Below are 16,240 nucleotides of genomic sequence, written 5' to 3'. Positions count from 1 at the left end.
AAATCGATGCTTCTCTCTCTCAAATCAATAAATAGAATAAAAATGAAAATGAAGTGAAATAAAAGCCCAAAGGCAGCACTTTGCCTCTGAATATTTTCCCCCTCGGGGCAGGGAGGGAGTTTTTGGTGGGGAAATACTCTCTCCTTGTGCTGGAACCACTGGGCAGGCAGGGCCTTGCCCGCATCCCACTCAGAACAAAGACAGGCAAGGAAAGCAAATGTTGCTGACTTTGAAAAATAAAGCTTACAGGATTAAAGTCGTCACCTGCCAGGAGGACTCAATAAAGAATGACATGAAGCTAAAAGCAGCTGACCAGGGGCTCGGTAAGCACGGCTGGCCTGGGAGTCCCCTGGTGCCCGAACCAACCTCTCAAAGTTTTCGGCTGATGCAGACAGTGTCTCTGGAGCATTTATTATGATTTTTTTATGGACTCTCTGGGGACATGCTGCCTCCCCCTCCCGCCTGCTGAGGACCAGGTGAATCCAGTGGAAACTAAAGAAAAACCAACGGCCCGGCCCCCGTGACTCAGCGGTTAAGCACCTGCCTAAGAACCAGCAGGTCAAGGTTGGACTCCCCGTCAGGGCACAGGCCTGGGTTTCGGGGGCCACCCCAGCAGGGGGCGTGCAGGAGGCGGCCGATCAATGACTCTTCACTGATGTTTCTATCTCTCTCCCCCTCTCTCTAAAAATCAATAGAAACATATTTTTAAAAAATAATAAAATAAAATAAAACTTGGACCCTTGGTTGACATCTCAGCAGATAAACTTCTCAGGGTTCACATCAAATGAATCTTTCTTCTCAGGGTCCACAAGAGGCATATTTACTTAGCCTTTTCCAGCTGTGATTATTTTTTTCAGTTAATGATGGGACGCCTTGTGCTTTGTGCCCATCGGAGAGTCCTGGGGATGCTAAATCCCCAGGAAAGGTAGAATCTTTCAGCCAGTTTCTCACAGCTCTTTTATTACCCCAGGGACACTGCAGAGAGATAGAAGTAGGCAGGCCCTTTCATTTCTTTTATTATTATTTTATTTCTAATTCTAACAAAATACCATATCACCATTTTTTAAGTGTCCAGTTCGCTGGCATTAGGTGCATTCACGTTGCTGTACAAACATCACCACCATCCTTCCCCAGAACTTGTTCGATCTTCCCAAACTGAAACTCTTTACCCGCGAACCACGAACTCCCCGATTTGTAACACCAGCTAGGGGTGTGCTTCCAACTCCTATGCCTGGGTTCCCCTCACCCCTCACAGATGAGACCCCGGAATGAGAAGGGAAGGCGAACTGGAGGGGAAATCTCCAGAAATAAGGGGTTCATTTCCACCTGAGAGCCGCGCTCCAGTTCCACCCACTCCTTCGCTAAAGAAGCGCTCACAGCTGGGTTCTGGATTGTTCCAGAGGCTCGACTCAGTTGTCAGATAACCCGGAGTCTGCAACAACCCCCCTCCCCTTCTCAGCCGTGTTCCCTTGGCCTGCTTGACACACCCTTCCCCTGGGCTGGTGCAAATTCAATGCCAGGCCTCAGGTTTTAGCGGAGGGGACAGTGCGTTTGCTTTGCTGGTCTACTCCCAGGGATGGTCAGGATGCCGAGCCGATGGCCACACTGAAAGCTCCTTACTCTGCTGCTCCCCAAGCCCTCTGAGGGGGTGTCGGGGTGAGGGGAGGCAGGCTCGTGCGACAGATCCCTGCCCAGTGACCCCAGAGCTCCTATCTCGGAGGCAGCGCACCCCTTTGCAGCGCTGCGCAGCCCTGACTGTTAAATTCGCAGCAAACGCCGGTTACTGTTTTAGCAGCTGATCCATCATCAGCTAGTCAGTTGTGGGGTTCACGTTCGTCTCTGGCCCGCTCCACAGATTCTGGGGAATATTGAATTGCAAGTGAGGGGGTAGGTGCTCTGCTGCCAACTTCCAGAGGATGACCCTGTTATTTATCCATTCGGGGGAATATTAGAGAGGTCACGAGGGCTAGAGGGACTCTTGACGAGTTGCTTAACCTCTGTGCACCTTAACGTACCTCCTGTCTTCCTACCTCCCAGTAATTTTGTGAAAACTGCAGCAAAGGGTGGCCAGTAGAAAGCGTGTTTCCTGCTGGAACAATGTCCCTAACTGGTGGTCCACTGATGCACCTAAACCTGTAGCCCCAGGTCACAGTGCAGAGAGTCTGCAGGAAGATTTCCTGCCCACCCGCCAGGCCTGGTGTGGCTGGCACGCCACCTCCCGCTGGACACTGGGACAGACAGGCCCTGTGGCTTCCCACCCCTTGCTGTGGTTGAGGAATTGGGCCCTTCTGCGTTTATTTTAGGCTCTACTCCACCAGGTCAGTAACGGCAGGTTAAAAGCGCATAGGTGTTGCCCTGGCCGGTGGCTCAGTGGTTAGAGCACTGGCCCTCGGACGGAAGGATCCTGGGTTGAATTCCAGCCAAGGACACGCACCTCGGTGGCAGGCAGCAACCAACCGATGTGTGTCTCTCACACCGATGTCTGTCTCTCTCCCCTCCACTCTCTCTGAAAAGCAATGGAAAAAAATATCCCCAAGTGAGGATTATAAAAAAAGAGCTCATAGATTTTGTTTTGAGAGCAAGAGCAAGTATCTCTGGCTTATTAGTGCACTCAGTGGGGTGGGGGACAGATGGAAGTCAAGGTCTTTGTAAAGTTTTTTGTTACTTTGTGAGGGTTTTTTGTTATGCAAATACCTGGAGTATAATCTTGTTATCTCAGCCTCTGGGTGACCTGATGGTAAGATGCAGACCTCCGAACTACTTATTTGATTTTATTTGTTAATTAAACAGACATCTTTTCCATATGTGCCCATTACATTGCTGTACGATACAGAACGTTAGGTGTGCCAACAGAGCACAGAGTCTAAATTTGGTGGTCAGGGAAGGCTTGCTGGAGGAAATGGCACCTCACCCGGCCCTAAAGGATGGGTAGGAGTTATCCAGGTGAGGAGGGAGAGGAAGAGTGTCGGGTCACAGGGAACAACAGGCTACGTTGGAAGGATTGACATGAAATTGGTTTTCAGGAGCAAAGAGAAGCCCCTGGGTGAGGGTCGCGGGGACGTGGGGAGAGAAGATGGAAACCTGGGAGGAGGCCTTGGTATCAGGTTAAGATGCTAAGACTTTATCTTCAGGTAAGATAAGGGCATTAAACGTTTTTAAGGAGGGAAGGTGACCATGATCAGATCTTAGTTTTTAGGAACATTACTCTCATCCTTCATGTGAGAGATTACTCTTCAGATGTGCCTTGAAAATGTTAAAGAAGTTTCGAAACGTGAGATAATTGGATATTCCTTTGAGAAAGACTCACTTGTCTAAAAGGAGGTCCGTGGGTATCTAAGGAGGGTCAGGTTTGAGGTGGGAGAGTGAGAGATGAGATATGCATTGTAAAAGTCACTCCTCTAAAGATCTTACGAAGTATAAACGGACAAGTCACTGGGGAGCCAGAGGAGACTTAGGATCAAAGTTGGAAGGCAAGGCCTCCACCATGGCCTCCATCCGCTTCATCTGCCAGCGCTGCCAGCAGCCCCTGAAGCTGACTCAGTCCACGGAGACCTCGGGCCCTGACAGCAGCCAGGAACCTGCAGCCTGGAAGCTCCCCCCAGCTAGGGGGGAGCCAGGAGAAACTCCGGAGGAAGCCTCTACCTCCAGGGAGGACACAGATGTTGAAGAGCTTCAAGGGGGTGCCTCTGGGGGGCCCCTCCCTGGCGATGGCGAGCCGTCCAGGTTCAGCCCCAGCAGCTTCACCCTGCTTGGGAAGCTGAGCTCCGAGAGGACTCTCAGCAGCATCCAGAAGGCCATGGGGGGCATTTCTGACATCCTCTCCGGTGACGATCTGGGCCAGCCCCTGTGCGAGGACTGCACTGACAGTCTCCTGGAGCAGCTGGACACCCAGCTCGCTATCTCAGCATCCGAGAGTGAGAACTACAGGCGCTGTTTGGAGACCAGGGACCAAATAAGTGAGGAAGAGGAGAGGGAGGAACTGCAGGGGGAGCTGAAGGACGCGGAGCTGGAGGAGGCGAGGCTGGTCCAGGAGCTGGCCGAGGTGGACAAGAACCGAGAGAGCGCGGCTGTGGCCCTGGAGGCAGCCCAGGCGGAGGCCGAGAGGCTGGGCCGGCGGGAAAGGCGGTACCAGAGGGACTGCAGGGAACAGCATCGGCAGCAGCTGGAACTGCATGACGAGCTGAGGAGCGTGGAGAGCAGGCTGTGGTACGCCCAGGCCCAGCTGGCCCAGCTGGCGAAAACCAGCGCCTTCAAGGCCGCGTTTGACATCCGCGTTGAGGGCCCCCTGGCCGTCATCAATAACTTCAGGCTGGGCTGCGTCCCCGCCGTCCCTGTGAGCTGGGGTGAGATCAACGCCGCCTGGGGGCAGACGGCCTTGCTGCTGGCGGCCTTGTCCAACGCGGTGGGTCTGCAGTTCCAGAGGTACCGACTCGTCCCCTGCGGGAGCCACTCCTACCTGAAGTCACTATCAGACGGCTCCTTGGAGCTTCCCTTGTTCTGTGCCTGGGGCCCCAGGGCTCTCCCCAGTAGCAAGTTCGACCAGGCCATGGTGGCTTTCCTGGACTGCATGCAGCAGTTCAAGGAGGGGGCCGAGAAAGGCGAGCAGGGGCTCCGCATGCCCTACAGGATCCACGCGGACAGGGGCCTGATGGAAGACCCGGGGGTCGGGGGCGGCCTCTACTCCATCCGGACCCACCTGAACCCCGAGGAGCGGTGGGCCAAGGCTCTCAAGCTCATGCTGACAAATTTCAAGTGGGCTCTCGATTGGGTGTCCTCAAGGTATTGTCAAAAATAACTTATTTAATAACTTTATTTGAGCATTATGCCACGTGGAGTATGCCAGCCAGAGGAAGACAAATAGCATGTGATTTCACTCATATGTGGGATTTAATGACCAAACTGAACTGGCAAAGCAAAACAGAGACAGGCTCGGAGAGAGCAGGCTCACAGCTCTGGGAGGGGGGGTGGATTGGAGGTGGTGGAGGGATCGAGCTAAAAAGAAAAAAAGAGAATTTATGGACACGTGTGGTGATTGGGGGGGAGAGGTGGGTGTAGTCGGGAGAGGGTATAGAGGGATAAATGATGATGGAAAGAAAATAACTATTTTCTATGAGGGAGAGGGATTTTTTTGCTTGAAAGTGTTCTGTTTGTGAAAATCTTATCAGACCAGTTGTAAGAGTGAATATAATGGTTTATCACTTTAATAATAAATGCCCAGACAGAGGGGTTAAGGTCCTGCCCAGAGCAAACCAAAGCCCTTGCTGTCTTCCCAGCACACCTTTGACTCCCTTGTACCTCCCTCCTGCTCACCTGGGCAAATTCAAAGTGACGGCAAAGGTTAAATTGCCAGGTGATGGGATTAAGGGTGGGGGTGGGAGGGGAGGGGGGTGGTAAAGACAGAGCAGAGGGCTTCAATTTTTGCTTCTGAGAAAATAAAAGTAATCGGGCCGCTGGTGTATGGAGTAGAACTTTGGGAGGGGGGATATTCAAAGATTTCTTTTTATTGAATTGATCTGGGGGGACATTGGTTAATACAATTATATAGGTTTCAGGGGTACACCATCTGTATGTTGTAGTGTGTGTTCACCCCAAGTCAAGTCTCCTTCCATCTCCACTCCCCCCCCTTCTCTGGTAATCAACATACTGTTGTCTAGGAGGGTTTATTTTTGGGGGTTTTTTTGCTTAATTCCCTCACTTTTTTCACCCCCATTCAAAGCTGAACTATTCTCGGGAAAATGAACCAAAGGACCAGCGTTAAATGCTGTTAGTCTTTCCCCAAGAAGCCCAGACAGAGACCCCTTGAAGCTCGAGGTAGTTCATCCCGATACCCCTTCAACTGCAGAGCACCTCACGCAGCATCTCGGGGTTCAGAGACACCCAAGCAGTGGTTGACCGGTGCACGTCAGGACCCTAAGAGACGGTAAAGGCCTAACCGGGTGAGTCCCAACTGCCCGAAAGCAGTTCAGGCAAGTCCGAGGGGGAGGGTGGGGTTTGCTCGGGCGGCCTGTGGGGCAGGGAGGAAAGTGGGCTGCAGGCCTCCGGGGGGCTCGCTCCCCTGGCCGCCCTGAGGATAGAAACCCCTGGCATTGTGCCGCCTGGCGACTCTGGGTTAGGTAAAGTGTCAGGTGCCAAGCAGCTGGAACAGAAGAAGAGCTTCACCTGACAGGAAGATTAACCGAAGCTCAGGATGCTTAGCTGCTGGGGTGAGCGATGCAAAAAGGTCTCCGCAAAGGCAAACACAACCTCCCAGCCTCAGGCTTCCATGGCAACCGGAGCTCACACATGATGCAACTGGAGAGGCGGCTGGCATGCGAGCATGTGGCCCTTCTGGGGCTGCGGGGGGGGGGCAAGATCCCACCAGGGGGAGATGGAAACCGGGCAGGGGAAAATATGCGCTAAGCCTGGTCACCACAATAAAATCAGTCACAGCTGGAGCCCCGAGAGGCGAACAGGGAATAAAGTGTATTTTACTTTCGTGTGATGTCTTTCACGGCGCTTATTAAACGCGCCTCGCTGTCATTCATTCATTCCTCGGGCACCGCGGGGAAGGTGCAGTCACATTTTATGGGCAATATGCTCAGCTCGGTGACTCATGAGTGGGAGGGAAAGAAATAAAACCTTCCCCAGCAGCCGGCCTCTGACTAACTCTCACAAACTCCTTTGAACCCCCAATCTCCCTTCACCACAGTTTCTCTGACTTGATTCAATGAATTTTTAAAAATGTTTTTTAATTGATTTCAGGGAGAGGAAGGGAGAGAGAGAAACATCAATGATGAGAGTCATTGATCCGCTGCCTCCTGCACGCCCCCTGCTGGGGATGGAGCCCGCAACCCGGGCCTGTGCCCTGACCGGGAATCGAACCCCGACCTCCTGGATCCTAGGGGGATGCTCAACCGCTGAGCCACACCAGCCTTCCCCTTCCTTGCCTGGTGACCTTTCTTGACCTCCCACCTCTCAATGGTCTCATCTCTAAAATGGAGATTATAACTGTGCCTACTTCGCAGGATTTTTGTGAGGTTTAAATAAAACCTTTCACCCTAGATGGTGTGGCCCAGTGGTTAGAGTGTCCGCCCATGGACTGAAGGGTCTCGGGTTTGATTCCGGCCAAGGGCACCTACCTTGGTTGCAGGCTCGATCTCCGGCCCCAGTTGGGGCGTGTTAGGGAGGAAACCAATGGATGTGTCTCTCTCACATCGTTGCTTCTCTGTCTCTCTCCCCCATCCTTCCATTCTCTCTAAAAAAATAAATGAAAAAAATTTCCTTGGATGAGATTTAACAACAACAACAACAGAAATCTTTCGTGGAAAGGGCTTGGCACAATGCCTGGCTCATTGCTGTCAGCAAATGTTCAGTATTAGGATTCGTGGGGGAGGAACAAACTTTCCTCTGCCATCAAGGTTCTCCTGGCTGGTCTAACAATCAAATAGACATGAGACAGGTTAGCAAGAGAAAGTGAGCCAATCTAATGCGTGCTTGTGCATGGGAACCCCGCATTCCTGAGAAAGTCAGGGACCCCATGTGCCCAGCCCAGCGAGAGACATTCTGAGCTCGGGATGAGGTAAGGCCCCCTGGGGGCTTCACAGGCTCAGGGCAGGACAAGACCAGATGTTTAGTAAACAGAAGTTTGCCCCACCATGTAGGTGGGTCAAAGAGGTTATTTCTGATAATCTCTTATTTTGGGTAAGGCCCCTAATTCAAGGTAGTTAAGGGAGGGGCAGAAGTTTCTCCTGAGCCCCGGGCTAAAGTCGCTGTAGGTTCAAAACAAGCTGTCTACCACAGAGGCACCTCTGGGGGTTTTCCAAATCTATTCAGAAACTCAGTTTTATTGTAATTTGTCCTGAAGAATAAAGGGAGAAGCAACTCTACAGTCTCTTTCATCCACACCCCCACCCACCTTCCTACTCACGGGCCCAGCCCCTCCTCGCCTGGTGATTCCTTTAGGTTTCAACCTGAGAATCACTTTCCCTGAGGTCTTCAGAACTGCCTTTAAAAATACAATCACCAAAAACATTGTAGTTATTACTTTTTCCCTTTATTGATCTGATCTCATGATCTAAATATCTGGGGGTTTTAAGTATTTGTCTGACGGTGTTTGGGACACCACAGTTCTGCTCTATTAACTATGACATCTTCACTGTTTTCCAGCATCTTCACTTATGGTTTTGTATGCTCTCCCCAAGCAAACAGGCATCTACTTGAAAAAATAGATCTAAAGAGTATGTTCACTGTGTTGTTAAAGGTAAACTGAGGCATATCAAAAATTTTAAGAGCAGCCCTGGCCGGGTAGCTCAGTTGGTTGGAGTTTTGCCCTGATACGCCAAGGCTGCAGGTTCGAGGCCTGGTCAGGGCACATATAAGAAGCAACCAGTGAATGCATAAATAAGTGAAACAACAAATCGATGTTTCTCTCTTCTCTCTCTTTCCCTCTCTCTCCCTCTCTCCCTTCTTCTATCTCTCTAAAAATCACTAAATTTTAAAGAGTTTGAGCAAAAATCAATTCAAATCCAGCTGAGCCAAGCTGGAAGTGATGGGCTATAGCTTAGCGCCTTACAGGGGATGCTCAACAGTGTGAACCACAGCGGCCTGAGCAGCCTTAGCGTTTTGATTTTGTAAACTTGAGGCACTTATGGGCTTAGATTATTGATTGATTGATTGAATGATTTTGGAGAGAGAGAAACCTTGATTTGTATATGTTGCTAAGATATTAGAGCCACCTCAGTTGAATGGCCCCTTTGTTTAATGAATGCAACAGTCTTTATAATGCTTTATTCATTCATTCATTTCTTTGTTAATTCACATATGCAATTTTAATTCATATTGATCCTGCTAGGCAAGGTACTAACTGCAATAAGTGACATTGTGGAGAATTCAATAATAAAGGCATGAATGAGGTGTGTATGCACGAAGGATTGGGGAGGTGGGGGTGACAGCCACCCCTGCCTGGGGTGGTAGAAGCCAGTTGGCCTTGGTTTTGAAGATACAGCTGGCATTTCCCAGTGAGTCGAAAGGGAACAGCCTATGGAAAGTTTGCCATCCTAGCTGGGTGTAGTTCTCTTGCTTAAAATGCACTGTGCAGGGATTAGCATCCTGAGGGATAAAGCTGTCTGCAGCCCGTGTCTGAGCCGCACAAGGGGTAACCAGGTTTAGAAAATAAAAATAAAGGACACACAGTTAAATTAAATTTCAGATAGACAATATTTTTTTTTACTCTAAGTAATTTAATCTTTTGCCCCCCGCCCCCTATATATTAGACCTTGCAGGTTATAGAGCCTATTGTCACAGCTGCTCAAGTCAGCCACTGTAGCACAAAAGCAGCCAGAGACAATAATAGTAACCAGTGACGAGGCTGTGGTCCAATAATACTTTATGTACAAAAATGGGCCCCAGGTAGGAGGCTGGAGGCAGTAGTTTACTGGCCTCTGGTCTGCGCATTCAAGTAAATCTGGGGTCAGCTGTAAATCCTATGTTAGCTGTGACATAAATAGCCACATTTTTTGTCTGGCCCTCTTTGGTTTTATGGGGGTGAGGAGAGGGTGACTCATGCATTGCAACAGGCAAAGAAAAAGCAAAAAAGTTTTCCTGCCTGACTCAATCACTGTGAAATCCAAGCTCAAGCCAGTCATTCTATTGTCTCCCTCTGAAGTTGACACCAAGGCTCTCTTAATTTATCACCCACATTAATTAAACACCTACGATGTGCTTGGCATTACTAGGAGCCATGGGGAATCCAAAGAAGTCACAGTCTATGCTCCTAAGGATTTTGGAGTTATTATGGTGACGAGACATAAACAATCACAGCAAATTCAATGTCCACGGACAGATTATTTATTAAAAGCACATGACAATGGTTAGTCATTCGGAGGAAATGGAACCTGGGTAACTTTCTTCTGTTTTCAAAATAAATTCCAGTTGGTTCAAATACTTAAGTGTAAACAAAATGAAATCATAACACAAGAAATAAACACAGGAAGGGTTTACGTTTTTTATAATTTTGGCGTTGGAGGGAGTCTTTATGTTGAGACCATGACCCTCATAAGTCACAAAGGAAAAGATCACATAAGAATAAAAAACATTTACATGAGAAAGTCTGCCATAGCCAAGATAAAAAGGAACTGTATAATTATTCTTAATACACATGGCCTACGAGGAGTTAATTTCCAAACTGTATGGACTTGTAAAAATCAATACAAACTGAGGAACAGCCTAAAAGAAACGTGGTCCTAATTGACAGAAGTACAAATTGCCAATTAGTTCTAAGTACCTGAGGAGAGGCTAAGAAAATGAAGAAAAAAGATCTAGACCAAAATCGATTGAAATTCATCACTGTCACAGGGGTCAGCTTCAGTCTTGGCTTCTTGGCTCCCAGGCTCCACAGCTGCTGCTCCTGAGGGTGCTCCCTCCTGGAACCCTGCAGGCAGGGGCCACGTGGAACCGCCCCAGGGCACAGTTGCGGCCCAGGCGGCCGTGAGTCATCGCAGCCGCAGCCGGGGACTCAGACAAGAGAGTGACAGGCCTCCAGATGACTTCAGCTCCCAGCTGTTCAAGTCACTCCCAGCCTTTTAGCTCTTCCAGGCCCAGGCCCCCCACTGGAGAGCGGAGGCCAGCTGTAGACACTGTATTTGTGTGTGTGCGTGTATGTGCATGTGTGTGACTGTGTGCATGTTCACGTGTGCGTGCATGTCTGTGCATGTGTATGTGTGCGTGTGCATGTGTGCTTGTGTGTGTGCATCTGCATGTGTGACTGTGCATGTGCACGTGTGCGTGCATGTGTGTGCGTGTGTGAGCGCATGTGTGCGTGCATGTGTGCATGTGTATGTGTGCGTGTGCATGTGTGCTTGTGTGCATGTGCATGTGTGTGCGTGTGTGTGTGCGTGTGTGCATGTATGGACTCTAAAATCCTTACCCACAGACCCCACGAGCATAATGAAGTCGTGAGGGCGTCAGGCGCTGAGTTTCGGCTGGCTGGTCACAGAGTGGAAAAGTGAACCCCCGGGCTCAGGTTCTCTGTGACGCGGCCCAGGGCGCTCGGGCCACGCAGGTGACACACACTCCGGGGCCTGTGGTCCCCGCCCCTGAAGACCCAGCCGCCGCCCAAAGCCCCGCGCCTGCGACCGCCCCTCCCCCAGAAGAGGGTCCTTAGGAGCAGAACTCCCAGGAGCCTCCGCGGGTTCCCACGGGGAGCGGCGCATGCGCACTGAAAGGGGCGGGGCGACCGGCACTTCCGGCCACGTGGGCGCCCCCGCCGCGGGGAGGCCCGGCTCGGGGTCGGTCCGTCGCCGCCCGCGGGAGGCGGCGGGTGCGCCCTGCGGGCCCCGGGCCCCGCTGCGAGGCCCAGCCCCGGGCCCGCGCCGCCCCGCAGGCTGCCCGCCGCCGAACATCTCCTGGGAGGCGTAGGTCACGTAGAGGAAGCCGTCCTCGTCCCGGTAGTCGCGGTAGACCTCCGCCATGGTCACGCTCATGCTCACCGCGCTCTTGTTGTTGACCAGCAAGTAGAAGGCCTCGGTGGCCCCGAGGACCATGCGGCTCCTGCGGGGGACGGGCGGGCAGGGGCCGGTTACCCGGCGGGGGCGGGGAGGGCCGGGGCCCAAAGCCGGGCCCCGGGGCCAGTGCCCACCAGCCTGCCCAACCCCCCCCCACCCCGCTCGAGCTCGCGAGCCCCCCAGGGCGGCCTGTTGGAAATGGGGTGCCTGGGCGCCGCCCCGCAGGGTCGGTGCGGTGGGTGGGGAAGAGCCCGGGCTCTGCAGCGTTGGGACGCTCAAGATTAAGACAGCACAGGCCTCCTAGCTGGGCCCAAAGGGGGGCAGCCTTCCCGTCGTTAACTGGGAGACGCACCAACACAGAAATGCTCCAAGTCAGTAACCCCTCTTGGCTTTCAGTGGAAGGTGTTTCCCCGGAGGTCCAAAGGGGCCCCCAGTCTCTTCCAGCGCCTCGCGTCAAATAGCCTTAGGAAGGGGCTCTCCTGCCTCCCCGTGGGCCCTGTCCCCCCCTGCCCTTTCTGCACCCAGGTTCAGCCGGACCTGCTTTCCATGCCGAGGTCAACCCGAGTTCAGGTTCATCCCGGGAGTGGCGGACAGCAGGATGGCCTAATACACGTCCCGCCTAAAGCACACCTCCCTTGGCTCCGCTTGGCCAGGCGGGCGCAGCCCACCCGCTCCGGCCTCTGAGCTCTGAACCTGCAGGTGATCTAGGTCCATGCGGCAGTGGGAGAGAGGGTGGCCGGAGCCTGATGAATTTTATAACCAGATAATCCCTCCCTAAAGGACCCCAAAGGTTTCGGCTCTGACAGGTGCTTGGCTGTCTTTGGGTGGAACAGAACCGCTCTGCAGTGGGAATGGCGGAGCTGGGAGCGGCTGTGCTGACATGGACCCTGAAGGAAGTTCCATTCCCAGCGCCTGTGTGTCCAACACCTGTCTTTGCCACGCTCTCCTTTGATGAGGGTTGTGGCACCTCCCCGAGAGAGGACCGTGGACGGGAATCTGTGTCTATTCTGCTCACTGGTGTAAACACAGAGCCCAGAGAGCACTCAGAACACAGTTGGTGCTCAATAAACATTGTGAACGTAAATGTGACGATGAGGATGTGAGTCGGGGGCAGTGGAGAAGGTAGGAGGACCCCTGACTGGGGACAGGAAAAGAATGGCTCTCAGACTTCAAAGGGTTTTTTTTGTTTTGTTTTGTTTTTGGGGGGATGGAGGTCACCACATGTTACATCATGTGATGGGATCTAATCCTAACTCTGTCCCTCAGCCACCTCCATTCACCCTGGGCTGACATGTCTCTCTGAGGAGAGGACTCAGGATGCTCTTGAATAACTCATCAAAATAAAACAGAAACAAAGGCATATTCATAATGAATTCTTTTTTTCATAATGAAATCTTGAAGAAACAAGCTGCAACAGCTGCCCTGCTTCCAAGGGCCGGCCCCTCCAGACTTGAACTCTGAAGAATGACCTACGGGGCAGTCACATTACCCACAGTCATTTGTGTTCAATGCATGGGTCCGGGGACACCACTTAGCTCTCTGAAGCCTTAAAAGTGGCTCCGTTTTCTTTGCTGTGCCCTATGCCAAGGAGGAGTGTGTTTGGGGGACACCATCCTTGTCCCTCTTCTCTGCCCCCACTCCCCTGGCGCACATGCCCTAAAAAGGTAGTGTCTCTACTGAGAGAATGCTGACTGGGTTTCCCACACGATCAGGAAGGAAAGATACCCTGGACTAGTTTTAGAGCCAAGACAGTTTTAGAAAATTCTTAGAAATGTTGGCAGCTCTCACTCTCCAGATTGTTATCTGAGGGGTTCTCCCACCTGGTTAAAACAGATGGAATCTCAGAGCATCTTTTCTGGGACTACAGAATTTAAAAGGTGAGTCACAAAGGAAACCTTTTCCCTCTCCTGGAGTGCCCCCATCCTCAAAACCAAGCAAACAAAGCAACCAGAAGAAAAGAGCCCAGGGCCCCCCCACCCCCCATGTGCACCTTGCCACCTACCGGATGATGCCAAGGAACTGGGTCATGGTCAGCTCCTGAGGGACCAGGAACTTGGTCTTGTCCAGCAGGGGCAGGAACTTCTCCTTGGAGTAGCGCTCCACGACCACCTGTCGAGAGTGTCAGCCCCTGAGGACGTGGCTCGGAGCTCTCAGTATCCGAGACTCTTAGAACAGGGGGAGGCAGTGGGATATTGTTTTGGCTTTCAAGGAACAGAGCACACCCCCCTTTTCAAAAGGCACAATGGAGTCTTACCGGGATCTTGTTTGGGAACTTTGCCCGGATTCCCGCAACTTCCTCTTGCCTGGTTGCTGCGAACATTTCGAGTACAAAAGAGTAAGGAAACAGCAGGCGAAGTCTGTCCTCTCCCCCCTGTCTGGTAACCCAGACGCTACCCGAGAACTTTACCCAAGCTCTTCCTCTGCTTGAAGGGTCTGAGGCTTTGGCTTTTTTGTGGAGTCTGCATTTTGCTCCACAGCTGTGTCTGTGTCTGATTTTTAAAAAAATAAAAAAATCCCACAGCCAGGACCTAACTCATTCCCCCAGCTGCTTCCAATCCTCCTGCAGGGGCCTAAAGGAGGTCCTTATGTAGGGCTGTGTGACATCAGGCCTCTCCAGCCCTCCCCTCCTCCAGCCCCCTCCCTGGGCAGGAGGAGGTCAGTTTTGAGAATGGAGATGGGGCAGCTACCTGCTTATGGTTAGAAAAAGTCACTTTGCGCATGCATGACTGGTTCAAGAGAGATTCTTGCTGGAGAAATTCGGATTCATAATAAAATCTGACTATAATCAGACAGCCGAGGTCTGGGCTGGGGGCTCTGGAGAGGCGAGACTGCCGTCTATGAAGTACAGTTTTGACTTCAGGAACCATCTTGAAGGAAGGCCACGATGGATCCACCTGACACTGAAATAGGCTGCATAGTTCTCACAAATAAGTCTGCCATTTTTCCCAGAGTGAAACCTATGATCAGAAACATTACCCCGGCCAGTCAGGGCACATACCCTGGTCAGGGTGTGTGTGGGAGGCAACCAGTGTTTCTCACATTAACGTTTCTCTCTCCCTTCCTGTCTCTAAAATCAATCAATCAAAAAAAGCAAGCCCTGGCCAGGGTGGCTCGGCTGGTTGGGTGTCATCCCATGCACTGGAGAGGTCACTGGTTTGATTCCCATCAGGGCACATGCCCGGGTTGTGGGCTCGATCCGCAGAAGGGGGTGTGCAGAAGGCACCCAATTGATGTTTCTCTCTCCCCCTCCCTCCTCCCTCTTTCTCTAAAATCAATGAAAACACATTTTAAAAAAGAATCATTAAGGAATTTGCCCAATGTCACACAACTAGCAAGAGAGGCGGTTGGAATTAAAACCCAGTAGTGCCCAGCAATAGCTACACAATTCCATAGTCCTTATAATTACTTTCCTTGCGAGTTCCCAGATGCTGCATCTCCAGCGCACAATTAGCCTCCCCAGGTCACTGCACCCACAGGCGAAGGCATGAGCGCTCCGGCCTTGCACGGGATCTGGACGTTGCAACCCGGCATCCACCACAGCCTTCACCACCTTCCCTCATTGGATGTGTCGTGTCCAAGTCATGGGGCCGGGGGTGGAAACTAACATCACATATACATGTTACTCACGGGGCTGGTTAAGCCATTTTGTGGTTTAATCCCTCTAAATAAAAAACCACCTGAAGCTCAGAAAGTTAAAAAAATCTGGTCAGGATCACTCAGCTGGTGAGGTTTGAGCTTATGACTATATTCCACCAAAATATGCACTATGATATCATGCTTTTCACTCTAGAATTTAAAAAGTTAGCTTAAAACAGCCATTGCTGTCATCGAGAAAACGCCTCCTGAAATGTTCCCCTAACGGCTCCAGGGTGAGGGCTCCACATGCACAGAACCTCTCTGCCCTCTGCTCAAGGGACCCCCAAGTTCTTTTTATATTTTATTTTCTTTTTAAATTTTTTATTTATTGATTTGAGAGAGAAAGAGAGAGAGACATACATCTACTAGTTCCATTTATTGGTGCATTCATTGGTTGCTTTCTGTATGTGCCCTGACAGAGGGTCAAACCCGCAACCTTGGCATATCGGATGACACTCTAACCAAGTTCTCTTTTTAAAATTGAGATAGTTGACATATAACATTATATCAGTTTCAAGTGCATGCGTAACGATTCAATTTTTGTATATATTGCAAAATGATCACCACAGTAGTTCTAGTTAACTCCCGTCACCTCATACAGTTTTGCAAAACGAATTTTCTTGTGATGAGAACTTTTAAGATCTACCTCTCTTAGCAACTTAAATATACAACACAGTATTATTAACTACAGTCACCATGCTGTACATCATGTCCCTAGGACTTATTTTATAACTGGAAGTTTATACCTTTGACCCCTTTACCCATTTCACCCACCCCCACCCCCACCTCCATCTCTGGTAACCACCATTCTGTTCTCTGTAAGTTTGGGTTTTTGTTTGTTTTATTTATTATTCTTTAAATGACTTTATTTTATTTTAAATTAATTTTTAAAGGGAGAGAGAGAGGAAACATCGATTCGAGTGAAACATCAATTGGCTCTATCCCAAACGCCCCTAACCAGGGATCGAACCCAAAACTGGGACTCAAACCTCAAACTAGCAGCCTTTCAGGGCACCGACGCCGCCCACCCAACTGAATCACACTGGCCAGGGCCTTTGTTGGTTTTAGATGCCACATATAAGTGAGATCACACAGTACAGCATTTGTGTTTCTCTGAGTTCCTT

The 16,240-nt window shown here is 50.9% G+C and overlaps 2 protein-coding genes across 2 annotated transcripts; one reads left to right on the top strand and one right to left on the bottom strand.

Moving 5' to 3' along the window:
- Nucleotides 1–3,484: 3,484 nt before the first annotated feature.
- On the top strand, nt 3,485–4,795 carry BECN2 (beclin 2; the record flags this gene model as incomplete). The annotated part of the gene is made up of 1 exon (XM_081123942.1): nt 3,485–4,795. One exon carries the CDS (start codon nt 3,485–3,487, stop codon nt 4,793–4,795), a length of 1,311 nt encoding a protein of 436 aa, XP_080980068.1.
- A 6,145-nt stretch (nt 4,796–10,940) lies between these two features.
- Nucleotides 10,941–14,028, bottom strand: MAP1LC3C (microtubule associated protein 1 light chain 3 gamma; the record flags this gene model as incomplete). Its single annotated transcript, XM_081123988.1, has 4 exons — nt 13,888–14,028; nt 13,735–13,790; nt 13,483–13,589; nt 10,941–11,526 (listed from the first exon to the last, which is right to left on the bottom strand). The coding sequence occupies exons 1-4, from the start codon at nt 13,943–13,945 to the stop codon at nt 10,941–10,943; spliced, it is 807 nt and encodes a 268-aa protein (XP_080980114.1). The 5' UTR covers nt 13,946–14,028.
- Between the last annotated feature and the right edge of the window lie 2,212 nt (nt 14,029–16,240).

This window comes from Miniopterus schreibersii, assembly GCF_964146895.1.
Source record: "Miniopterus schreibersii genome assembly, chromosome: 21".
NCBI classification, from domain to species: domain Eukaryota; kingdom Metazoa; phylum Chordata; class Mammalia; order Chiroptera; family Miniopteridae; genus Miniopterus; species Miniopterus schreibersii.
This window is presented reverse-complemented; position numbering and strand designations above follow the sequence as displayed.